This window comes from Molothrus aeneus, chromosome 10 (genome assembly GCF_037042795.1).
Source record: "Molothrus aeneus isolate 106 chromosome 10, BPBGC_Maene_1.0, whole genome shotgun sequence".
NCBI classification, from domain to species: Eukaryota; Metazoa; Chordata; class Aves; order Passeriformes; family Icteridae; genus Molothrus; species Molothrus aeneus.
Window position 1 is genome coordinate 15849440 of NC_089655.1, and position 26396 is coordinate 15875835.

Here is a 26396-nt window from a genome sequence, read left to right on the forward strand (position 1 = left end):
GGGAGTCAGGCTCAAAACACCGATACTTTGGTGTTTAAAGTTTTCACTCCTGAGCAGAGTCCACTTCTAAAGCTGCTCTTTTGCCCTGGGACAAAATACTGAATCTGTCAATTCCTCAGTTCTACAGGAGGATGCAAATTAGGGCTTGACTTCATTCAGACTGTTACAGCTCCAAAGTTTCTTGGAAGCCGGATCCCCATCCCAAAGGCTCCTCGGCACTAAGGAGAGATGCTGAAAGCAATTCCCGAGCGCCGATCCCAGCGGCAGCACCACCACTAAAGCTATTTATCCCGGCACAGGTTTTTTTTTGTTTGTTTGGGTTTTTTTTCCGCACATTCTTGCCTTCTCTTTTTGCTGGAGCCTCAGACCCTATTGAGAGGCAAATTTTAGCCATCTGGCAAAGCAGGCTGTGAGAGGGGAGGAAAAAAAAAGAGAGAGAGAGAGAAAACACAATGTGCATGGGCACACACACATACACAGAACTCTGGAGATTAGGGAAGACAAAAACTGCGCTGAATGCTGGAGCGCAGGGCAGCCCCGCGGCGGAGAGGAGGGAGCGGCGGGCGGGGAGGAGGGCTCGGATGCGGGCAGGTCTGCCTGCCTGCCTGCCTGCCTGGATGTGGGGAGCGGCTGCAGGCACGGGAAGGCGTGACCTGCATGGAAAATGCCAGACAGCTCCAGACGCACACACACATAGGCGCACACACGCTCGCAAATCTCCGGACAGAGATAAGGCGGACAGCGGAGCGCTGGGAAAGAGGCAAAGCCGTCCCCCGCAAGGATCGAGCCGTCGATCCTCCGCACCAAAGCCGCCGGGAAACTCCCCCAGCAGCAGAATGAGGTGAGTACCCCGCACGGGCTGAGCACGGGCACGGCCGGGCAGGGGGGTGTGCTGCTGAGAAGGGATTCTCCATGATCACCGCGGCTCCAGTTCCCCTGTCCTGAGCGAACGAGGCAATGCTCACGGCCCGGCTTCGTGCCGCAGCCCGGCTTGCACGCCGGCATCCCGGCAAAGCCAGAGGGACATCCCGGCAAAATCAGAGGGACATCCCGGCACAGCCAGAGGGACATCCCGGCATAGCCAGAGGGACATCCCGGAATAGCCAGAGGGACATCCCGGCAAAACCAGAGGGACATCCCGGCATTGCCAAAGGGACATCCCGGCACAGCCAGAGGGACATCCTGGCACAGCCAAAGGGATATCCCGGCAAAGCAAAAGGGACATCCTGGCATGGGCACCACTCTGCCATGGCCGAGGTACAGCGAGGTGGGACCTGCAGCGCAGGCTTCGGGTTTCTGTGCACACCACGGTCATTTATCACTTTCACATGAGGTTAAGAGTTTCCTGTCATGAGGAAGAAGTTTGATGCTGTTTTGCCTCCCCTGCTTCGGAGAAAGCAGAGCTGCACAAGAAAACAGCCTGTTGAAATGGAGGAGGTGATGCCCATTGCACCAGCTCAGCATCCAGCCCCGTGCATGTACTCTGACCAGAGGAGTAACAGTTTTTCCCTTCACACATTTTTGTGGTTTCAGAACAGCTGTCAGAAAAGGGCATGTTCAACCTCACTCTGCTTGAAAGAAAAACCAATCCAAATTTCTCAGCTCCCATTTACTTTTCTTTGTAAAGAAGAGCTGAGAAAAGTGATGGCAGTATACAAATGAACCCCAGAAATTTGCTGCCCTGGTTTTGAAAGAACACAGGTTAAAAATAATCCACTAATGCAGCTTCAATTTCCTCACCAGCATACCTAAATCAAGCCCTGATTTTGAAACCAGGTGTACATGTGAGTAGTAGTTCCAATGTCTGTTGTATACACCTACAAGCCTTTGCTAGGCCTTAGTGCCTATTTTAGAAATTTTAATGTTTAATGGCTCTTACTTCCTGCATGTTTCTTTTCCTTTGTATGCTCCACTACGTGTAAAGAGTCTTTCTGGGTCCTATGCAACAGCACAGGATGTTGTGTTCACACCTCCAGCATGGGTGGTGCTCTCTCCTTGTGCAGAGGAATACTCAGCTCATGCTCCCTTTCATGGCAAATGAAGCTCGAAGCTGCTGGGAAGTCAGCTGGACCACCAGAGATTTATCTGTTCTCTCTGCCCTCCTCTGGGATAAATAAGTTGGTAACAAGTTGGGACAAACTCTTCAGACTGAGATTTTTTTAAAAGATGGGTTTGATGACAAAACATCTTTATGAATCTCAGCCTCTGAGAGAAGAGAAGAGAAGAGAAGAGAAGAGAAGAGAAGAGAAGAGAAGAGAAGAGAAGAGAAGAGAAGAGAAGAGAAGAGAAGAGAAGAGAAGAGAAGAGAAGAGAAGAGAAGAGTAACATGCAGGGTTGCAAAGCTGAGGCCTGGTTCCATCTCTGCCCAGCTGCAAAGATGTGTGCTATTTACTGAGAGTTAATGATCCCAATTTGGCAGGATGAGGCTCAGCAGTAATAGTGATTATAATAATAATAATAATGATACTTAGCAGTTATTGCCAAGATGCTTTCACTAAATCGATTTAGCAAGCATCATTATTTTATTAAGCATGCTTATGTTTATTCTTCCATTAAATGAAGATTTGCCCACCAGAGCTCCATTAGTTTAGGGATGTGTTGCCAATGGCTGCTGCTCCAGCAGCACGGGAAACACCGAGCTCCTGATGGCACTTCAGGCTGGCTGGGAGCTGTGGAGGTGCCTTTGCATCCCTTGTGGCACCTGTGGCACCCACCTTCCAAAGGAACTTTCCCCTCATGGGATCCACATGCAGATCCCACCTGCACCTCCCAGGGGTTGCTCGTGGTGCCATGGTGCTACACCTCCTCTTGCACGATCCACTTGGGAAAATAGATGAGCCTTCCACAGCCACTGTCACTGCCAGAGTTTCATTTCATCCCCTCACATGTGTGTTCCAGGTACCCCCTGGCCTGGCCCTTCTGTGCCTTGCTGCTCTGTGTGGCAGATGCTGTGGAGCTGACAGACATGTTTGGGGAGATCCAGTCTCCCAACTTCCCTGACTCCTATCCCAGCGACTCAGAAATGACCTGGAACATCTCTGTGCCTGATGGATTTAAAATCAAGCTGTACTTCATGCATTTTGACTTGGAGTCATCCTACCTCTGTGAATACGACTATGTGAAGGTGAGCTGTGACATCTCAGGGCAGGTGGTGGGATAGACAGCAGAGCTGCTTGGCCAGCTGAGAAAGGGTAGTGCTGGAAAAGCTGGGAACAAGACATTTTCTCCATTTTATTGGGCTCAGGAGTTGTCAGTCCAGTTGACCACAGGGAGAGCACAGGTAAGCTGACAGCATCCACTGGACCAACAGTGAGTGGGACACCAGAGTCAGAGCTTACCCAGAAATGAACAAATTTCAGAAAGTATTTGGGCATCTAATTCTTACTGCACCCAATGGGATTTTCACACCTCTGGGCTGATAAAACACCTGTGGCTAAACACCAGTTTGTGCCACTCTGATGCCAGCAAGGAGATCCCCTGAGATGGGCACACTTTGTCAGGCCATGGCTGTGGGTGCCTCTTGCAGCCAGCCTGGATCCTTGTCCACACCTTGCAGGCCTTTGGGACACCCTGTCCAGCCCCACGGGAAGCAAAAGGCAAATGCTGGACCTGAGCTTGAGGCTGCTATGGAAGTTTCCAGGGAGCTGTCATGACCAAAACCTCCAAATATTTCAGTCTGCTTCTCTGCTGAGTGGTAACCCACCCAAAACTGTGGTGGCCTCACACTGCAGTGCCCCAGAGCAACCTTGTCTGTAAACCACGGGTTTCTCCAAGCAGGGTTCTCCTTCACATCCAGGACAAGGGTGGATCTCCATATCTCTGAAGATGTTCAAGTGTGGTGCTTCTGGCAGATCAGCAGTAGCAAGCAGGTGCTTTCTAGGTTGAACACACCTTACATCATCACCAGGACAAGCTCCACCCTGCTCCTTCACACAGAGGCAGGTGGAGCTTGCTCCCAGGTCTGGAACCACAGAACTGGGCCCTGGTGCTAGTTGCCAGATAATTGAAATTATTATTTTATTCTTGCCCTAAGAAAACAAAGCAAACATTTGTGTCTTTTTTCCTCTAGGATCTGTTGCTCCCTGCTTTAATTTCCCCTTTGTGCTGGCACTCACCCTGCTACTAACAGCTCTCATTGAGGTTTGATTAGCTCTTTCTGCTTCTCCTGGATCTTCTCCAAGCACAAGGGCCCAGGGACATATATAGAGATATATTGCTTTAAAACCCCAGTAAGCTCAAGGAACAGATTTCTTGGAAACTTTCCCCCTTCCAAGCTTTACCCCTCCTCCTGCCCTTCACCTCCTGCTCTTTTTTCCTTTTTCATAAGGCTCCCTGTTATTTGGCCATGGTGCCAACTTGGCACCACAGCTCTCCCTGCTGCTGGATTTCCATAAGAAGGAGGTATTTTTCACAGGGATTTAGATCTCAGCTGTATAAATTTGCTCAGGGCTGTAACTCAGCTTGCAGAGCCTCCACCACAGAATTACATTTGGAAAGTGATGAAAATGGATGGATTCCAGGAGATCCAGAGGTTACTCTGCTGGGTAAGGGTGCAATCTTGATGCTACTAAACCACTGGCTTAGAAAACATTAAGGAGAGCAGTGAATTAGAGACTCTGTGGCTGTTTTCCTCCTTGAGTTTGTGTGTCCAGCTCTGTCTCCACCAATGCAAGCTGTAAAACCAGCATCAATCAGCCGGCTCTTTGACAGAGGCCACAGTGCATGGCTATAGAATATAGCTATAGACCTGCACATACAGGTGCTTCTCTGTAATATTCTGCTGGTGACAGTGAGGAAGCTCAGAACCACAGGCAGAGCTCTGTGTTCCATGGTGTTCAATGGATTCCCCATCTATGAACTTGTACCACTGCTTTCTGAGCTCATGGGTAACTTTAATCTCTGCAGCACCACATGCCAGAGAGTTAGACAGGTTAAATTTATGATTATTTGTTTCTGTGTGTGTGAAGAAACACCTTCTTGTTTGTTCAGGTCTTCATCATCTTGACCGCCATAAGAAGGAGGTTAAAAAGGGGCTGAGCAGGTGGGGACTCAATTCAGGACAGGCAAAAAGCCCCTGTGCCCTGGCCTTTGCTTCCCTCACCCCCTGGCTGCCCACACATCCAAGCTCTTAAGCAGTGTAGAAGCTCATCCCAAGTGGCAAGCTCAGGGTGATGTGAGCTGTAAACCCACACAGACCTCTGCCTTCGGGGTGGTCTGCAGAAGGGAACAGTTTCCAGAGCTCTGAAACAATGGCTAATTAAAACAATAGCTGTTTATTTATATATATGCACACGCACGCGTGCCCCTGTGTATATATGTAAAAAATGAACGTGGCTCCTAAAGAAACGCTCACAGCACATGCTTGTTTGTGCAAATGGGCATGGCAGAGAAGAGGAGTTGCACTTCAGTGAGGAAGTGAGCCAGGAGGAATGGGAGGAACAGCCATCCCCACAATACCCACCTGGAGAAGCCCCCCATGCAGGTAGAAAACTCCAATTTGCTGGAGAGGCAAACTCTGGGGCTCAGCACACTGGATACAGCCTCTCACCTTTGGGTGGCTGCTGTCAGCCTCCTGCCAGGTGCATGTGGACAGGGATGGAGCAGCCACCCTCCCTGGGCTGCCCTCTTCCTGCTCCTTCCCTTTGCTGTGCTGCTCAGCAGGCTCTGCCCAGCTCATCACCATCCGCAGGCAGCCAGTCTGGGGGTTCCTCATTTGGAGGGGATTTCACCATGATTTGCAAGCCTGCAGCACTGGCCCAGGGCACCCAAAAAGCCACAGCCCTGACTATAAAATCAGGATTATAAATGACTTGAACAGTGTCACTGAGGAGCACAGTGACAGGGAGATGGGCATCCTGGCTTCTAAGGGGCCATCATGAGTAAATCCCCAAGTTTATTATAGAGATCTGAGCCTGGGGAGCTGTCAGTGGGGTTTTGCACATTGCTCAGTCAAGCCCTGGAATGAAATCAGCCCCCAAGAGCTTGGCAGCCAGCTCCTTGGTTGGAATGAAGATGAGGGGACACCCCATCAATGACAGATGAGGCACTGGTAGGGCACATGCAGGATCAGGGAACAGGCTTGGTTTTTTATTCAGGGCAGTGCATGCCCAGTCTGGGGCTGCAAGAAGGGTGCACAGGGCCCATGTACACCTTCCTCTATTCAAACGAGGGAGAAAAAGCACAAATCAAGGTTTGGCATGAACTGGGGGTTCAGGAGGAGAGCATCCTCCTCTGGTCCTGTCAGCCAGCCTCAGCCAGGGGGTCATTCATTCCCTGGGAGTGTGGGGTCCCAGAAGGAGTACTCTGAACTGCAGGAGGCAGCTGGGAGAGCCCAGGGCTTTGCTTCTTGTATCTCCTATCCTGATAGCTCTCTGCAGAGGTGTCTGGTGGCACTGGCCATTCCTCCGTGCCACTGGGGACAGTGCAGGGGGAGGAGCGAGACCAGGCATGGGAGCAAGTCATCAGCTCTTGCAGGACCCCAGCATCCTGCCTGGTCTCTTTTCACCCCCAGCCCCTCCAGGGAACAAACCTCGCCCAGAAATAGGGCACGTGGGTGCAGTTACCATGCAGGAGGGGGCAGTCTCTGGAGCCAAGCCAAATCCACAGCACAGGAAACCAGCTATCCTCCTTTATCACCCGCAGCAGAGCTGCCATTTATGTTCCCGTGGAAATTCAGGGCAATTTCATGTTTGCAGCACATGAAAGGACCCTAGATGTATCTTGGGGGGAAGATCTCCAGGAGAGTTGGAGGCTTTTGCAGTGGCTGTCCCCGCTTCACTCCCAGCAGTCAGTAGCAGCAGCATTGTGGAAAAAAGCCCCGTTGCTCTGGGTGTTGCCTTCTTGCCACACTCTGCGGGGCCACTCGGCGGGGGCCGCTTCATGCCCTGCCCTGGCTCTGAGCATCTCCTCCCCATGTCATGTTCCCAGTGTCTTCAGCCCAGCACTGCGATTTCTCTGCCTAATGAGCCATTTATATATATTACAAGTGGTATGTTTGGCCTTCATCAGTCCAATTAGTGCATTCCTGGAGGGCTGCAGAGGGGGCGGGTGGCGGCTGTGTTTCCGTATTGCTGCTCCTCTCAGGCAGCAGACACCAAACTGCAGGGCCAAATTCCCCTCGGTGTTTCTGGCATTTCATTAACCCCCTGGCTGCAGGAGGCACCTCCAGAGTGTCAGTGCTCCCAGGCATCCCCAACAGACCATGCCCTGGGACAGCATTTTTTCCTGCCAGCCTTTCCTGCCAGCCAGGGCATCCCAGCTCCTTCGCCCAAGGGGGGAATCACTGTGGGGCAGAGAGGGGCCTCACAGCTTGGGACACCCGTTAGCCACAGCACCAGCCCAAATGCAGAGGGATGGAGCCACAGCCAGAGAAGGACTCCAATCTGCCTCCATCCAGAAGGGCAGAAGTCTTAACGAGGGACTGAGGATGCAAGAAAAAACAGAGAAGACAACAGGAGGCATTGGCATGGGTAAATTTAAGGCACAAGGGTGTTGCTATATTTTATTTTTCAAAGGAAGATTCTTTCAGCGTATTTTTATAGGGAATTTCTCTGTGGCAATTGATATTTCCCTCAGGGACACATCTTCTCTAGTGAAAACGTCGACATCGTGACCCGAGAGGGAGAAACTCCAAACAAACAACCAGGATTTAATTACCAGCCTGCTCGCTGGATGTAAATGATCTACAAAAAAGTATACAGTCCCCAGCAGAAGCAGCAAATATTAACCAGGGATGATGACCTCTCTGTTTAGTTTACTGCTGAAGGGCTGCCTCTGCTCCCTGTGGCTCGGGGCATGGGACCCGTCTCAGATAAGGGGCTGTGGATACCTCCAGTGAGGAGAGCACAGCTCTCCCGGGGCCCATCCTGCTGCTCCAGGGCTGGATCCAGAGATGCTGGGGGCAGTGTTGGGGCTGGCCCCATGGCTGCAGCATCCTCCAGCAGAGGCACAGGGCATTGGGAAGGTTTTCCAGCACTTTGGGAATGCTGCACTGCAGGTCCTGCACCCCCTGGGGCTGAAGGCAAGGAATGGGAGCTCACACGGTGACTCTGAGTCCTGGCAAGGGTGACAGCCACCAGCCCCACACAGAGCAGCTGGCTGGAAATTCCTCCTTCCCACAGATTTCCTTAAGAAAAAGCATTTTCTGTGGAAGGGGCTGTGTTCCACGTGCTGGCACTACCAAATCTGTGCATCAGGGCTGAAATGCCTTTTTCCTTTGCTTCTGGTGATGGCACTCCTGTTTTTCAGTCTGAAACACTATTTCATTTCAAAACAATCTTTCAGATTTAAAAGCAATTCTAAAGCACCACAGTATATTTCAAAGGGATTGAAACCAGATGGAGCCCAAATTACTTGTTTTCTTTTTTTGCCCCAGAACGCTGTTACACACAAAAAAAAAATCAATTGGGTTTTTGTCCCCAAAGCAGGGTGCGTGTTTTTTCTCGAAATTCCCAAAATTTATCATCGGAAAGTGTCTCTCTTTTCTGGCCAGCTCCAGCTTGTATGAGAGGATGGAAAATATCTGGAGGCAATGTCAAGGCATGCTGAGTTGCCATTTCCATGTTGGCTTTCCCTGGTGTGAACGAGTTTCCGCCTGTTTGTTCAGCTCTGGGAAATTTCCCTTTCAGCCCAGACCCTCCCCAGCAGGCACATCCTGGGGGTCTCTTGGTGACAGGGATGGAGTCAGAGAAGGGTCTCTTCTTGCTGAGGCCAAGCAAGCCAGGGACAGAATTCCAGCACCTCCAGGACCCCACGGGCCCCCAGCAGATGACTGTTTTCCCCAGGCATGTGCTGGGGGGCTGCAGACTTCATCACAGTCTCAATAGCAGTGGCTTGGCTCGAGCAGTGGTGGCTGCCTGGTGGTGCTCATCACATTCCTCTGCCGAGGCTTATTCATATTCAAATCCCTGGGGGAAAGCAGGCAGGGTGCTGGGAACTGCCTGGGAGAGGTCGTGGTTGAGACAGGGGCTGGGGAGGGGATGTGTAGGAGAAGGAGGTGGATCAATGCTGGAGAAAACAGCAAAGAAAAAGGAAAGGAGAGGGTTTCCAGGGAAAACTGAAGGGTTTTCTGCAGGGATTACAGTGCTTTAAGGCACAGATCAGGCTCTGTTTTAAAGGGATGCACATAGAGACTACTGAATGTGCTGATATTACAACAGTGCACCCTGGCTCATCACTCCCCTTCCTCAGCCCTCTGGGTGCACGGTCAGAGTCCCAGCAGTGCCTGGAACCACAGCTCTGGAGCCAGACAGAGAGCCTGGGTGGGAGGGACAGGACCAAGCTTGTCCAAGGCAGCCCAAGGGACAGAAATTCCAGCTGCTGCTTTGATCTGATGCAAAACCAATAGGCAGGAACTCCTCTAGGCCCCTCTCACAGATGGATCAGTGTTTGAGCCATGGGAAGAGGTGAGGGGAAGCATCTCAGGTGCCACCAACTCTGAGTGGGAATGACACAGCCCAGGGCTGATTTTCACATCCCTTCTTCTGCACTGCCACTCCATGATCTCATCCCATGTCCCAAATGAGCTCCCACCCTGCATCCTCCCCTTACATCCCCCAGCTCCTCCCTACACCCAGGATGCCAGGGCTCTTGGCATCTGCCTCAGAGACCCTCCAGGCAGAACAGGCAGACCTGAGTCCCTGTGCCCCATGGAGACACTGGTGAGTCCTGGCAGGGGACAGCCTGGGGAAGCACAGGCAGAGATGTGAGCTCCTGGATAGAGAGGATGATTCCAGTCCCAGCCTGACTTCCCCAGGGAACACACAGCAGGCTCTCCAGGCTCACCCCTTCTTTCTGCCAACAGATTGAAACGGAGGACCAGGAGCTGGCAACCTTCTGTGGCAGGGAGACAACGGACACAGAGCAGGCTCCAGGACAGCAAGTGATCCTGTCCCCAGGGCCCTACATGGGGCTCACCTTCAGGTCTGACTTCTCCAACGAGGAACGCTTCACTGGCTTCGATGCCCATTACACTGCTGTGGGTAAGCAGCATTGGAGCCTGCAGGGCCAGCTTGCTAGGACAGGGAACCAGATTTGCAGGGACCACGTCTCAGGTCAGCTCCGGGTTCCCTGGCAAGAGAAGAACTCATGTGCAGCCCTTGGGCCATGTGGGTGCTCATGTGACCCACCACATGGGATAACGGATTTCTCGTTGTTATGACAAATGTCCCCACAAAGGGTGACATGTGGAGAGCTTCAGGGTGACCTCCCTTCCTTGTTAACTCCATTACAGATGTGGATGAGTGCCAGGAGAAGAGTGATGAGGAGCTGGCTTGTGACCACTATTGCCACAACTACATTGGCGGGTACTACTGCTCCTGCAGGTTTGGCTACATCCTCCACTCCGACAACAGGACCTGCAAAGGTACCACAGGCACAGCCCACACCCAGGCATGGGCACACAGAGGGTCCCTGAGTAGGCATCCCACCTTCCAAGCACGGGCAAAGCAGCCCTTTTTTTGCTGCCAGGAGGGTGGAGGTGCTTCTTCTCCTACAAACCAGTAGTGTGGGTCTCCTTCTCCCAGGGGCTGTACTCCTCAGCTAAGCTCTGTAGATCTCCTCAAGTCAGAAAAATGAAAAGCTTTAGTCCCTGCTCTGAATCTGCATCATGTAGATTAGCTGGGACTAGCTCTCAGCCCAGGGCTTCTGTGCCATGGGCATATTTGGAAGTTGGCTGTGTGAGATTCTCCTTGCATGGACACATATTTGAGATCCATGTACCCATATTCGGAATCCATGGATCTGCCCAATAGACCCCACTCCACTGGGAGGATTGCTGAGCATGGTCATGGCTGGGACACGGCTGTCAGGGCCCTGATGGAGCCACGGCTGTGTTTCAGTGGAGTGCAGTGACAACCTCTACACCCAGAGGAGCGGGGTGATCACCAGCGCCGACTTCCCCAGCCCCTACCCCAAGAGCTCGGACTGCCTGTACCGCATCGAGCTGGAGGAGGGGTTCTTCATCACCCTGAACTTTGAGGACAGCTTTGATGTGGAAGACCACCCCGAGGTGACCTGTCCATACGACCACATCAAGGTGAGCTGGGCTCTGTGCTCTCCTCCTCTCATACTCACCTCTTGTGTCCCCAGTGCTCTGGTGATGGGATCAGAATCGCCGCAGTCTAAACAGGGATGACAGAATCAGCAGGAGCCTTGTGCTCTAATCACCCCATGTCACTTACCACATCTGCTTGTGACCCTTCCAGCCAACAGTGACCCTCTTTCTGTTCACATCCCCCCAACACATGGTGCTTAAGCCCTACTCCAGCACCATCCATTGGCCTCAGGGATCAAAGAGCCCCCTCAAATCCCTCCCTCATCTTTGCCTTGGCAGATCAAAGCAGGCCAAAAGGAGTTTGGACCTTTCTGTGGAGAAAAGTCCCCAGGACGCATTGAAACCCAAACCAACAGCGTGCAGATCCGCTTCCACAGTGACAACTCTGGAGAGAACAGGGGCTGGAAGCTGTCATACACAGCAATTGGTAACTCCTGCTGCTTTCCTGTTTGCTGGGCTTGGGAATGGGGAGGGCTTTATAAAGGTAGACAGCATGAATTTGGTAGTCTGTGATCCTGTCTCCAGAAAGGATCTGTTCCAAAAATCACAATAGGAGAGGCATAAAGTAACATGGAGCCCTCCCTCCAAAGGATTTTTTTTTCCCTACAACAACTGGGCTCTGAAACAAGACTATATTGCAGAGCAGAGCAATTTTGGGCAGGATAATTGCACAAGGTACTGTTATTAGCTCCCAGATTTGTAATGCTCAGAGAATTACAGACTGAAGGCAAGACATGGAGACTCCATGCCTGGCTGAGCCATGCCAGTGTAGACTAAGGGTAAAAGCAGGGCAGAGATGCTCAAATTCTGCTACATGGGCTGGGTGGAAGAGCTGGGACTGTACATTTGCTCCATTTATTCCCCTGTTTAGCATCATTTGCTTTCTATTCAAAGGAAACCCGTGCCCACTGGTGCAGCCACCAATCAATGGGAAAATTGAGCCTTCTCAAGCCAAGTACACCTTCAAAGACCAGGTTGTCATCAGCTGCAACACTGGATACAAAGTGCTGAAGGTATGGGTTGACAACATGGAGCTGGGAATATGGGTAGGAAGAAGAGGATGCTTCCTCTCAGAGCCATTGCATCTCAGGGAGAATGAACACAACCATACATCATCCTCATCCCCTTCCCAGGAGCAAGGAAAACACCTCCTCTGAGAGCCAACACCTTTCCTTTCCAAAGATACAGAGGGAAAGAGGAGATAGCACTTCCCTGAGCCACCTTCTCAGCACCCCTCTGAAGCCAGCAACCTCATAGAATGTCAGGCCTGGCTCCCCTGCCAGAGAAAAAATCAGCAAAAACTCTGAGGCAGCTGCCAGGGCTCTGCCTGCCCCCCACCTCAGTGGGCACAGTCTCAGCAGCCCTGCAGAGTCCAGCCTCCACTGACTGGGAGGTCCTCGGGGACTTGAGGACAGCATTAGTGAGTCAAGGGGGGCAGGACTTTGGCAGGCTCTCTCTGGGAAACAGCTGAGAACCACAGAGAGCATGGCTGACTCATGGGGTGGCTGTCTTCCCTCCAAGCCAGTAGCCCACTTTGACTTCCAACATGGACTTGGGTATTTCTCTGATCTCCTCTCAGTCCCATCCTTCGTGCAGAGCTGCCTCCTTACCCATCCCATCATTTACAACAGGAATAAGTGACTCCAGGTCTTTGGTTTTCAGCGTGCCACAGAGTTGCTGGCAGCAAGAAAACGCCTCAAGCTTTTCATTACTATTTTATTGCAATTTTTAGCTAAAAAAGTCCTCTTCCAGGGGATGCTAGCTATAACCTGACTAAATCACCAAAAAATTCCCTTTTTATTGAGAGATTTGTTTCTTTGCTTTGAACATTGATAGGCTGTTGGTTTTTTTTGTTGTTGTTGGTACCTTCTGCACAGGATAACGTGGAAAGTGACTCCTTCCAGATCGAGTGTCTGAAGGATGGCACATGGAGTAACAAGATCCCTATCTGCAAAAGTAAGGACACCCTTCCCTACCCTGCCAATGTCCTTTTCCTGCTAAAATCATTTCATGCTAATGGGAGCTGCCCTGCCAGAGTGGAGTTCCTTACTCAGAGACACAAACCCAGCCAGAGAGGCTACGTAACCCTGCAAAGCTCTTTTGGCTTGTTCTTGGATAACATAACGGGGCTCAGGCCAAATGCCACAAGCAGGAGATTGGTGCTTTCATTTAGATTACTCATAACTTGATTTGTGAGCCACTTTGCTGTCTCCCTGTCAAAGAAACAGCAAGCCTAGCTCTTGAGAACTGGCTCTGTCAGGTAAGCCTGGGACAATGTGGGATAGTCTAGCTCCTGGTCCAAATTTCCTTCCAAATGGAGGCTGTTAAAATGCAGGGCATTGGAGAGGTCCCGGGTACTAGCCTAAACTGAGCACTGCTCAGGTAAGTGAGAGGGGAGAGAAATATGTCCAAATATTTCCAAACCTTAAAATGGGAGAAAAGGAGAGAAGAAAAGAAATGCCATTTGAAAGGACAGGTGATAATTTGGATCATCTCTTCTTTCATCTAATCCAGCTCTTCCCTCAGCTCAGGTGTGAGATATGTACCTGATCACACCTTTTTCTTTTCACCCAAACCTCTCAGAGAACAAGGAGGCTCTCACTGCTGCTCAGTGCTATAAGGCTGGCCCAGAGAGGAGAAAAGCAGCAAACATGGTCAGAGATTGTCCCAGGTCCTTCCAGGAGAGGCAGGAGGGGTGTTGGGATCCAGGTTCTTCTCATCTGGGCAGATGCTTTTAATAATTGTGCATCTTACCTTGGAAGAAAGAGTATTTCTGGAGTTCTAATTCATGTTTTCTCAGGCCAAATGGAAACTGGGAGGCTCTCAGACTTGCTAAATAGATTAATAACTGAAAGGGCTCCTTAAAAGCTGTGGGGTCAGTGATGCCTCTGCCCTACTGAGGAACTCTTCACTCCTACACTTTCACTACCACAAATTCCCATTGATTTTATCCAGCTTGAACAGTGATCAGAGAAAATTTTGCATTGTCTAAAACTTTGAACAAAATCTAGGTAAATATTTTTAACACCAAAAATTATTAATTTTTTGAGAAAATGGAAATGATTACCTGCATTGTTCCAGCTAGGCTGGAACTAATCCCTTCTTGTGTAATATGACTCACTACACTAAATTTCTAAGACCTCTTTGGAAAGCCAAGAAGCCCCTAAATGGGTAATTTATGCCTCTAGACTACAGACTTGCACCTTCCTGGGATGTCTGTGCGAGGCAGGGCACAAACAATGCAGAAAATAGAAAACTTCTCAGCAAAGTGGATAAAATCCAGCTCCATAGCCTGGAGAGGCTAAACAGAAACCCGTGACAGCTTCTCCCAGCCACTGCCCCCAGGTTGCCCTGGCTGAGCAGAGTGAGGGGTCCCCAGCAGGGCCGTGGCTCCGCTGGCATCCACAGCACCCTGGCACAGCTCACTGGGAGCTCATTAACGATTTCTGGTGTTTTGGGGGCTGGGTTTCCTGCATGTCTCTCTCTGCTCATCTACTAATTGGGCTTTCTCTCTCTGCTCTCCTCCTTCCCCTCTGCTTTCGATGCAGCTGCAGATAGAGCCGACAACCAGACAGAGGGAAGAGCCGGCTCAGAGCGAGTGGCCGCGTGAGGCTGGTGCCGGCCGTGCCGCCCCGACGGGCAGCCTGCCTCGATGCCCCTCTGATCTGTCCAGTACCCAGGGCAGGTTCCCTTTCCACTGGCCTGGCTGCCAAATCCATCTCTGTGGCTTGTCTAACCGGCATGGCACTCTTAACCCCCACGCCTGGTGCTTTCTTAACTCCGTCTCGAGAAGGGTGAAGGAAAGGGGCGCCGAGCCCCCCTTTCCCACTGACACACTGCCCCAGGGGAAGGGAGCCCACGTGGCCCCAGCACCACTGCCTGGGCACCACGTGCTGCTGCTGCTGGCTGCCAGCATTTCTGCATCCCTCCCTCTCCACTCGGACTCCTGGGCCGCCCTGGCTCCCCCTCCAAGGCAGCCGGGCGAGGACTGTGGCACGGCCGCCCGGTTGGTGGGTTGGTGGGTTGGACTCAGTCTCCCACTGTCCTTCCTCACTGGCCCAGTGTTGCAAATAAGAAACACTCCTTCCCTTCCTCTCTCCAAGAGTCCTGGTGCCTTTCAGACCCTCTGGACAAGGAGGCCTGGAGGATGGGTTGACATCACCAGCCCTGTCCTGCAGGCACCAAGCCCTGGCACTGAGACAGGGGAATGGTTGTTCCTCTGCTTCCCCTTTGCTCCCCATGGCTGGCCTGGCAGAGGTGAGGAGAGCCTGGCCTCAGGCTGACTGCAGGTGAAAGAGGCCAGAGCCTGGTATCTGGCCCCATTCACATCCCCAGGAACCATGGGAATACACACTGTTCTCCCTGGGGCACTGGAGGCTCCACTTAGGAGGATGCTGGGATGTGGACCAGAGGCTGGGAGAGGAGGAGGAGGAGGAGGTGTGTGCTGGGGACATCAGTCCACTTCTGGTCCTACAAAGACAGAGATGCTAAATGGCCCCTTTCCTGAGGGAAAACTCTAGAAAAGTTCACAGAAGGAATGCCCTCCCCTCACCCTTTCAGCAGGACCTGGGACACAGGTGCAGCAACACCTCTCTGCAAGAGCCCATTCTCCAGGGATCAGGCCTGCCCAGGTCTGAGTGGCACACAGGGATGAGATGGGCTGTGCAGTAGGCTGTGTAACGAATGCTGCCCTCCAGCCATGAACAATCCCAGAGTAGAGATGGTCAGAATGGCCCCCTGACATCCATTCCCTCTTTCCTGCAAGAAAACAAGTACCCAGACTCTCCACCCAGCCTGCCTGCACCTACACACTCATCCCATCACTTGCTGTCTCTACAAACAGTGGAGGGGACCCTGGTGAATAGTGAGCTGCAGTATTTTGCCATAAATCAGTTTTTTTTCACCCAAGGAATTAGGCAATCCTGAGCAGTGGTCCATATCCCTGGTTCCAGCTATGTGTCCAGTGAATTCTCTCTTTGTTAGCCTGGATCAGTTGGGACTGCTCTCCTCATTCCCTTCACATCCTGGAGCACATGGGAACCAATAGACCTCACATCATCCCTGATCCACAGGACCTGCTTACTGCAAAGTCACTGTGACTTACTGCAAAGTCACTGTTTCCCTACTCAGCCCCTAATCCTAAACATAGCAGAACCCAGCTGCACAGCACTGCATTTCCTGGCAGGATCAGACCCTGGTTCCTGCCCTCCACTGGGGCAGCTCACCCAGGATGGGGTAAGGGAAGGCTGCACAGCATCACCTGAATGTGCTGTGAACTGCCCACGTGGGAGGGAGGCTCAGCTCCAAGGAAGTGACTCCTGGATTTGACAGATGAACCCTCCCACAGCCTGGGATCCTCCCTGGAGTGTTTGGCACTAACCTAATATGGGGGACAAGCCACGGGGAGAGGCTGGGCAGAGCACTCTGGGGGGTCATGGGGAGAAAGGGAACCATGGACAGGCCATGGGGAAGGGCAAAATTCTTCTCCCTCTATCCCACCCTGAGTCAACACCAGGGACTGGTAATGCAGAGCCATCCCTGCTGATGTCTTGGGGGATGGAGCAGGTTTGGTCTCACCCACATGTACTGGCCTCCCCCCTGCCTGCAGACCAGCCAAGGCACACTCTCCGTGTCCTTCATCTCCTGCTGTCATAGGACAGCCAGGACCCAGGGTTGTTCCACCTGATCTGTAAATGCTCCTCAGCACTGTTTGGTGAGCAAAACCAGAGCAGGAAGGACAGGGCTGTGCTCTCAGCAAAGCCTTGTGCACAGAGGAGCACCCCTGATGCACAGCTGGTGAATCACTGCCTGCCTCTCCCTGCACACTTCTACAGTGCAAAGACACACTGTGGGACCATCTCACAGAGCTCACCTGCCAGGACAGGCTTGTTCCCCTCCCACTGGTGCAGCAGAGAGATCCTGCTCCCTCATGGAGGGGCCCCCAGGCCTGGGGTCTCCACCAGTGGGAGTGTGGTCACACAGCCTGTGGGTAGGACACGCTGCTGGTGTTCCTGGTGCCACCCGAGTGCTCTGTCTGTGCAGGGTGGCCATGGCAGGGTTTCACAGAGCCAGCCTGCCCTGCCAGGACAGAGCCCCCTGCAGTGCCACAGAGAAAAGGGACACAGCATCATATAGGCCCTTGATGTGCCCCACAAGAGCACCATCCCAGGCCAGAGCCCAGCACTACCTGCCTGCAGGCTGGCTGAACACCCCAAGATACAGCACAGGGTCCAACCCCCCTTCTGTGTTGGCTTTCAGTTGCTGACTGCAAGGCGCCACCGGAGCTGGAGCATGGCTTTGTCACCTTCTCCACCAGGAACAACCTGACCACCTACCAGGCAGCCATCCAGTACCACTGCCAGCACCCCTACTACCACATGGCCCCCAACAGCACCGGTGAGCAGTGGGGCCAGGCCACATCCCCACGGCACAGCCAGGGTGGGCACGTGGGATGCAAGAGGGGGAGCTTGGGATGGCAGCTCCAGAGTGTTCTGCAAACAGGCTGCACATACCAAAAAACCTGTGTCTGCCCTGCCTGGACTGTCAGACTGGACAAATCCTGCTCCACAATGATGTAGGATGGAGCTGGCCCTGCTGGCTGCTTTGCCTGGGTGTTTCACAGCCTCGGCAGAGCGGTGTGGGTGTTTGTTTTGCATTCTGCCTTCTCACCCTGCCATCTGCTCCCTGCAGACTACAAACTTTTCTGTGTCTCTGTGAAAGGAGCTGCTGCTGGAGAGAGTACCAGGTCCAGCAGCCTCTGGAAGGGCTCTGCAAGGCTCCTCATCCCAGCACCCAAATGTTCAGCACAGACAAAGCTGAACAGATAGTGGTGGGATCATATCAGACTGAGTTTTTCCTGCCATCCCCCTTAGCCCACAACCACAGAAAAACCAGAAAGTGGTTTATCAAGCACCACAGTTCTCTGTACCCTCCAGATCCAGTTCTGGACAGTAGAAAGGGTGCATACACAGCCCAGCCCTTCTCCCTTCTCCTCCCTCAGCAACCAAAGCCAAAAGAATTCTTCACATTCTTGTCTTCCTGCTTTTATCTCCCTGCATATGGTCCCAGCATCACATATGAATTATCAGAATGGGCATTGGCAGCATTTTTATATGGAGGAAGCTGCCAGCAGAGGCTGAGGCCATAGCACAGCCCTCCAGACAGCTCCAGGCAATGAAACTGAGGATGGAGACATGTTCCTGCATGGAGGCAGGGCTACCATGGCCAGGGCATTAAAAGGGAGGTCACTTCCTGCTCTGACAAAGGGTTCAAAGGGCCCTGACAGCCAGGCAAGGTCTCCTCACTGGAAAAGACAATCCCTCATGCCAGGACCAGAGCCCAGCTAACACTTTGCTCTCTTGCAGCCACCTACACGTGCGATGCGTTGGGGCAGTGGAGGAGTGAGGAGCTGGGGACCAAGCTGCCATCCTGCAGACCAGGTACTGTGCTGGGGTGGCTTCACACAGCCAGGGGTGCAGAGCAGGGACACAGGGAGGGGATGCTGCCATGCAGGAACCCTGCTCCTGGTGACAGTGCCAGCTATATATACCCAAGTGCCACAGTGCGTGGCCAGCAGGGTGGTGGGGACAGAGGCTTCCTGCTATCCCAGCAGGCCCAGGGGGTCAGGGTGCAGTGGTGGCACTGGGGTCACAGCCATCCCAGCTGTCAGGGCTCCCCAAGCTCCCCACTCCAGCACACAAGGAAACCAGCCGCCCACTGGCCATGCTCAGCTGCCAGCATCCCTGGAGATGGCTTTAGCCAAGAGCAGAGCATTACCTGGCTGTCAGCTCCTGTTGGCAGTGTGCACACATCCAGTAGCAATTATCACCTCTTCAAGCCTTCCAGAAAAAAACAAACTGCTTTACAGGGAAGGAAAAGTCCCAAGTCTTTGAGCAGTGGCAGAAATGTTTGCAGCCAGCAAGTTTTCAGGCCAGGCACCTGCTTGGGATTAAACAAAAGTCTCTGGGAATTTCTGACCAAGCATGGGGCCAGACTGGCTGGCACGTCAGGGGCCTGGAGGCAGTTTGGGTGTGGGCTGTAGTGGGATGTGCAGGGATGGTTCTCCAGAGAGGTGCAGGCATCCATGCCATGCAGCAGCTGCAGCTGCAACCACCCTGGGTTCAGACACTGGCCCAACCCCATGGAGGGTATCTGCTCTCCGGCCATGCTGAGACACTGCAAGGCTAAAGGAAGGACTCCTAAGATTCTCTGCATCCCACAAAACTCCAAGACCAGGGCTGTGGCTGCTCTTGTTGTGGCAGCTGCTCTCTGCATCTCTGCTTGATGTTTCAGCCTGAACTAATTTGAGCTGGGAGCATACGGGGACAGCTTTGGGGCCATAGCTGCTTTCATGGGCCATTTCCAGGCCTTGTGATTAGTGACAGGAGTCAGAGAGACTTCAGGAAAATGGAAAATCCCAGAGAGAGGGTGATGCTCTCCTGAGATCGGCATCTGCCGGCAGCAGCTGGCCAGCTGCTCTTCAGATCTTCCCGTGTCTCACGCACCTCCCCATCAATAGGAACCTCTCTTCCAGGAACCTCTGCTCCATGCCTGCCTCTGCCATTAGTGGGAGCATTTGCAGCCTGGTCAGCATTTTTGATATGTAATTTAATAAATATTTGGCTGTATGCACTTCCTCTAAAAGCATCTCCCTGGGACAGTCATCGGCTTCGGTGCAGCAGAGCAGCTGGGCTGGACACAGGAATTCTTTTCCTGAGCATGTTTTTGATTCCTTTCAGCACTGGGAAAGACAGGGGTGTGGAGCACATGCAGAGACACATTCACCATGTTCTCTCCCTGCTAGAGTTACATTTTTCCTAGAGACAGACCCCAGCCTCAACAAATCCACAGTAGCAGCTTCCAGTGCTCCTGCCCTGGTTCCAAGACTGATTCTCACCCTGACCCCACCACCTGAGGGGTCAGAGCCTCTGTTTGTGAGGCTTTGCATCCTCCCCTCACAGCACAGGTGGCATTGAGGCAGAGTCCCAGCACTTTCCATGGAGGATCTGGGGTTTTTTTGCAGACTGAGGGGGATGAGACCAGCACCGGAGTTGCTGTGATTTGGGACTCTTTCAGATGTAGGACAAGCCCAAATAGGCTTCCATAACCTCACAGTGACATCAGCATTCCCAAGCCACCTGAGAGACATGTTCCACAGTGCTGCCACAGGCAGGAATCAGCCCCACCACCAACAGCCATATCCCAAGGCTTAAATTCCCCAGGGACAGGATTGTCCCTCCCCACCCTGTCCAACCTCTCAGAGCCACCTTCAGCATCCTGATTCCCTCATCTTCCTAACACCGTGCTTCTGGGAACAAAGCAGGCAACATGTCAGGGCTCTTCAGGCATTAATTCTGGTCTATTGAAGAGCTGAGCAGAGAGCTTCTGGTTTGGCTGCCAGAATTGTGGCTGATGAGACGCAGGAGTAAAGCCCATGGTGCTAGGCAACATCCCATGGCTGAGCCTTCTCCAGCCACAGCAGCTCCAGGAGGGCAAATGCCATGGCTGTGAGAACACAGACCTCGTGACAGGTCTCAGTGAGGGGTGAGACTGGGTTGATGTCAAGCTCCAGTCCTCCCACCATCATTCCCCTGGGTCTCTTGGCACACTGAGCAGGAGCCAAGCAAGTGCCTGAAAGGTCTGGGAAGGGCTGGGTGAGCTCACAGGTCACAATGAGGCTGTAAGATTACTCATTTGGCCTTTCTGCTTCTGAAGTGGTGTGGATCTAGCCAAATCCCTCCAGAAACTGAAAATGGAAAAAAAAACCAAAACCAAAAAGGACAAAAGAGAGTGTTTGGTTTGGAGATAACCAGCCACACGTCTCCTTTCATTTGTTCCCTAGATAAATAAGCTGGAGGTAACTGTGCTGTCCCTTCTGTCCCCAGTGTGTGGCCGGCCAGCTCGTCCTCTGCCTGGCATCATCAAGCGCATCATCGGCGGGCGGAACGCGGAGCCTGGCTTCTTCCCCTGGCAGGCCCTGATCGTGGTGGAGGACATGTCCCGGGTGCCCAACGACAAATGGTTTGGCAGCGGGGCCCTGCTCTCAGAGTCCTGGGTGCTGACAGCCGCCCATGTGCTGCGGTCCCAGCGGCGGGACAAGACCGTCATCCCCGTCTCCAAGGAGCACGTCACCGTCTACCTGGCCCTTCATGATGTGAGGAACAAGATGGAAGCTGTCAACAGGACAGTGGAGAGGATCATCCTCCACGAGGAATTTGACATCCAGAACTACAACCACGACATCGCGCTGGTCAAGCTGAAGGAGAAAGTGACCATGGGGAAGTACGTCATGCCTGTCTGCCTGCCCCAGTTTGAGCACGAGTTGGAGGGGCCTCACCCCAACACGCTGGGGCTGGTGGCTGGCTGGGGGATCTCCAACCCCAACATCACGGTGGATGAGATCATCAGCTCAGGCATGAGGACCCTGTCTGACATCCTGCAGTACGTCAAACTGCCCGTGGTGCTGCACGCCGAGTGCAAGACCAGCTACGAGTCACGCTCAGGCAACTACAGCGTGACCGAGAACATGTTCTGTGCTGGCTACTACGAGGGGGGGAAGGACACTTGTTTGGGGGACAGCGGGGGAGCCTTCGTCATCCAGGACCCAGGAACACGGAGGTGGGTGGCCCAAGGGCTGGTCTCGTGGGGCGGCCCAGAGGAGTGCGGCAGCAAGCAGGTGTACGGTGTGTACACCAAGGTCTCCAACTACGTGGACTGGGTGGAGCAGAAAACAGGCTCCTCAGAGAGATGGACATTTCTGGACCCAGAGCTGGAGAGATGAGTGACTAAGCAGCCTGCTGCCACCGCGGCTCCCTTTCTTCTTGTTGTTATTGTTTAATGTGCTCCAGACTCGGGTCTTTCGCAAGCAATAGCCACGATACTCCGCGCATGCCAAGCCCTTGCCAGGTCATTTGTTTCACTTGGTCCCGCATCCCTTCACTCGCATTCTTAGGAAATGCTTGCTAGGGAGCTGGAAGGAGGAGGCGAAGGACAAGATCTCAGCTGGTGTCCTTTGCATGTGCTGCCCATCTGCAAACCTCACCCACACTCCAGGGAACTTCCCTCCAAGCCATGAAAAAGGCACAGCGATTGAGGCAGCGTTTCCCTGACACCAAAGCTTTGTGCTGTGTACAGGGAATTGTCCCCACCCCCAGGACTCTCTGGCCAGATCTCTCTATCAGAAGATGCAACTACAGAGCTTCAGAGCCTATGGACAGTGCAGGAAACCCATGTGGGCAGGCCTGGACCTCACAGGTTCCCCATGCTGGTGAAGCCCTTTTCTGTGCAAGGAGTAGTGAGAGAGTCCTGGGAATTGGCCATTATTTTTATAGGCAAATAAACATCTCTTCTTGGTAGCATCTTAGGTGATATCCACCTGGCCCCAAAGATGTGAGGATGCATCCACATTTAACCCTAAACTTCAGCCATGGCTGCCAAGACAGCACCAGCCCAAATGGGATACCTGTATCCCACCATGTGGGATGAGTGACCCACAGAGAACATGAGGACACAGAGCATGGTTTGAATTCAGCATGACCCTGACCTCCAGCCACAAAAATTTCTCCAATCTTCTGTCACCTGAAGCCCTCTCCAGTCCCACCCTGAGATTAGCTCTGTGGTTTCCAGCCACAGCAGACCTCCCAAGGAAAATTTTCCATTACAAGACAGCTTCACATCAGCTGTATCTAAGCAATACTTATTTTCAGCAGAATCATTTCATATAAAACACCCTTTCTTGCTTTCATCTCTTTCTCAGGGGCCTGGTTAGTCCCACATGACAGTTTATTCATTCTTGCAAGAACCTAGTCCCTTTTCACTGCTTTTGAGGCCCCTGATTTTGCTGATTTACAGGTTACCAGTGATGTTCAGTGTTTGTTCATGGCTCTTGTGGCCTATTGCAGGTGTCCAAGTCCTTCTAGACTGACTCAAATCCATCTAATACACCAGAAGTATTCATATCTCCCCAGCTCCTCTCCACAGCCCATGCAGACAAATCCCAACAAGGAACAAGGTCAGGCGAGCTGTCCTTCCTTCAGCAGGACCTTCTCCTTTATTTGCCAGCATAGCTGTAAGCAACATGCAAAAACTGCCTGCTGTGCTCTCTGCGTGCCTGTAGCCTTCTTCAGGCCTCTCTTTCTCCTCCTCCTCCTCCTCCTTTGGTTTTTCCATGAAAGGAAGAAGCCAACAGTGGATGAGCCACTCTGACATTTTGCTATCACCCAAAAAGCCATTTGTAGAACTTGTAGAGGAGCAGAAGGCCTAAGGAAGGTTGAACTTTCAGATACACTATGAACTGTACTCTTGGCTATGTCATGTAACTGCAAGGTATTTTTTAATATATATGTATTTCTTTTTTTATATATATTACATTCAGTAAAATACCTGATGTCAGGTAAGGATGGTTCTCTTAGTCTTCCTCCTGAGAACAAAATAAAACTTTTGTATGTACTGAGCTTGTGCCCTGTGGCTTTTATTTCAAGAGGAACATGGTTAAGGCCGGTTGCTGATATCTGCCATGCACGCCTGCACTCCCAGGAGAATCTTCACACCATCCCTCACTCTGACGGCTGCTCAGCCTTGGCCTGTGCAGCTTCCAGGGCTGAGACAGACCCTAGCAGCCCCTGAATACAAATCACAAAAAAAAAGGCGACAGAGGAGATCCTGCCTTCAATTATTTATAGCCTGAGCACATCACTGAAGATGGGGGTAGTGGTAGGAGCAGAGGGCAGCAACCTGTTTGCTGAGAATAGCAATTAAGTCTGGGTTCAATTGACATGAGGAAAAAAATATGAGGGATGTGACTTTTGCTTTAAAAGGTGTGAAAAATCAGCCCATTCCCACTCATCATTGGACTGAAGGAGCATGTCCTCACAGCAGAGGACCTGCAGTGAGCTCAGATGTGAGCTGAGGCAGGGGCAAAACTGTGCTGGACATCTCTGCATCAGAGACTGTGAGAATCTCCACTCTGGAGAGAGCTTCAAATAATGGGGGTGTTTCCTCCCATGTGCCTGTATCTGGGCTGGGAGCTGGGTTATTGATCCCTATTTTCCTATGGCACAGAACTGAAAAACAGCGCCAGGCTCCTCTGCACTGATGGCAGGGAAGAGGGCAGTGGGTCTGGCTGGCTCACAGGTCTGCTAACAGATCCAGAGACATCACGGGAGTAGAGGAGAGGACAGAGACAAAGCAAAATAAAGGCCTGGTCCCCTGAGCATTAAACCATCCTCTATGAGATCTGAGCCTAGACAGCCCTGGGGCAGATTATAAAATATTGCTGCCCTTTAACAGATCGCTGGTGAATACAGACTCTCCCCGCCTCCCATCAATAGCTCTGCCGGGAAATCCTCGACCCAGCTCAGCCCTTGCCCCCTGCTCACCAAGCTGCGGCTGCCGAGTGCCAGCCCCGAGTGACCCACGGGCACTGCGGTGGCTGCAGGGGGCTGGGGACAGACAGCCGAGGAGAAAAGTGAGACCAACAATGGGCTTTGCATTTCTGGCACCTCGCAACCTGCCAGAGTGGTGAGAGCTTCTCTCCAGGGAGACAGGCGTGGAGACAGCTATTTATCAGTCTGGCTGTGGTGGAAAGCCAGCAAAACATCCCTGGGTGAAGTTTTGCTGTCCCTGGCTGCAAGTGCCAGGCATGAGCTGAGAGTTGGCTGTAGCAGAGCCCAATTTCAAACAGACTGGGGGGGCAGACAGGAGCTGCACAGAACCCACAGAGAGAGCATCCTTCTTCCCTCATCCCCTGGGATGGGCTCGCTGCTCCCATGACAGATGGGGGCCTGGCCAGGCCAGGAGTGCTTGCTCTGAACCTCAAAAGTGCCAGGAGCCACAGAAAGCAGAATTTTGAAGGCAGTTTGCTAAGAAACTAGTCATGGCCACAACTGCATGTTGGAAAGGGGTATCCTGGAAAGGACCCCAAAAATGAGGCCATGGCTGAGAAGCCCGTGCATGCACAGGTGGCTCTGAGTACTGGGGAGGAGATGAAGGGGCTGCATGAGGGAGGGGACATGCTTGCACAGGATGAGGACACAGGCAGGCAAGAAGGCAGCAGCAAGGAGGGGACGAGGGGAAAAGGAGCATATTCACACAAGGCCATGGAAGGGGGAGCACAGTGGGTGTGTAAAAGACTTGCAGGGGAGCAAGGAGTGGGTCTGCCCTTGTAAAAGAGCAGAGAGACTCAAGCAGGAAAATAGGGATCCCTGCAGGGATGTAGTCTCCACCAGAGCTGGCATCTCAGGCAGAGGTGAGTGAGTTCCCCCTCGGCAGCTGGGTGGCTGGGAAGGCACAGACAGCCCAGACACGGTCACTGGGGCTGGGAAACCCTCAGCATGGAAAGAAGAGGGCCATGGGCAATGGCAGCAGGAAACTTGGCCGTATCTTTGCTGTCGGGGAGGGGCGGGCTGCTCGCAGCACAGGAGGGAAGGAAGCTGGTCCGGGCTGCCTCGTCTGAGCACAGCAGAGAGCTCATCAGAGCCACTCAGCCACAGACCAACCCCGGACACACGTAGGGTGGGCTCTGGGGGGACCGTGCTGCCGGGCAGCAGCTGGCCACAGAAACGGGAGGGAGAGCATCCCCCATGTGGGGACTGCTGTCCCCTCCCAGTGCTGGCCGGTCACTGGTCCCAGTGGTTCCCGGTGCAGTGCCGGAGATCTGCAGCTCCATCTGGTGGCCCCACGGCCAGGGCTGCTGAGGCTGCAGAGAAGGCGCTGCAGAAGAGAAAGGCTGGTGGGAGAGAAGCAGATTAGAACATTTAAAAAACCATATCCACACGGCGTCTGGACCACACAGTGTTTTCTTGTTATATTTATTTTTTAACCAATTTCTTGTTATATTTTTTTTTTAACCAATTGCCTGCAGGTTGCCTAGCTGAGAATAAAGAGGAACCTTACAGTAGCAGAAAAAGCAGCATAAAGGGCCCTTCAAGGTACAGCAGGGAGGAGGGGACAGCACCTGGGAAGCTGCACAGCCAGGGATTGGTGCTGTGTGAGCCACACTGAGTTTGGTTATTTTTTTTCCTTTGGTCCATCATTCTTCCACTAATTCAGTCACGAAATCTTTAATATCATACCCATCTTCAGCATCAAATCATTTGCAAAGCAAGGAGAGGATGGATACAGCTGCCTCAGTGGTTCTGCAGGTCTGCTTCTTGCTGGAATAATTTGACAGGTCTAAAATCTATTTCAGTACCCAAAGTTGTTTGGAGGTTGTTCAGTTCAACTCTTGCTGCTCAGATAAGCAGCATGGCTGCATCTCCTGGATTCTCCTGTGGCCCCATGGAGATGGATTTCCCATGGCATCCCTGGTGTCCCCAGGGCACTCCCAGGTGACAGTGCTCACAAT

The 26396-nt window shown here is 52.6% G+C and overlaps 1 protein-coding gene across 2 annotated transcripts; it reads left to right on the forward strand.

Moving 5' to 3' along the window:
* The first annotated feature begins 580 nt into the window (after positions 1-580).
* On the forward strand, positions 581-21929 carry MASP1 (MBL associated serine protease 1). Of its 2 annotated transcripts, XM_066556626.1 has the most exons (11): positions 581-841; positions 2899-3124; positions 9803-9980; positions 10232-10363; positions 10839-11035; positions 11333-11480; positions 11948-12066; positions 12931-13009; positions 17312-17449; positions 18418-18492; positions 20938-21929. In XM_066556626.1, the coding sequence occupies exons 1-11, from the start codon at positions 582-584 to the stop codon at positions 21831-21833; spliced, it is 2448 nt and encodes an 815-aa protein (XP_066412723.1). In that variant the 5' UTR covers position 581; the 3' UTR covers positions 21834-21929. The 2 variants fall into 2 exon arrangements, with proteins under 2 accessions (XP_066412723.1, XP_066412724.1); XM_066556627.1 differs by lacking the exons at positions 17312-17449; positions 18418-18492; positions 20938-21929 and adding an exon at positions 14602-15148.
* The last annotated feature ends 4467 nt before the right edge of the window (positions 21930-26396 follow it).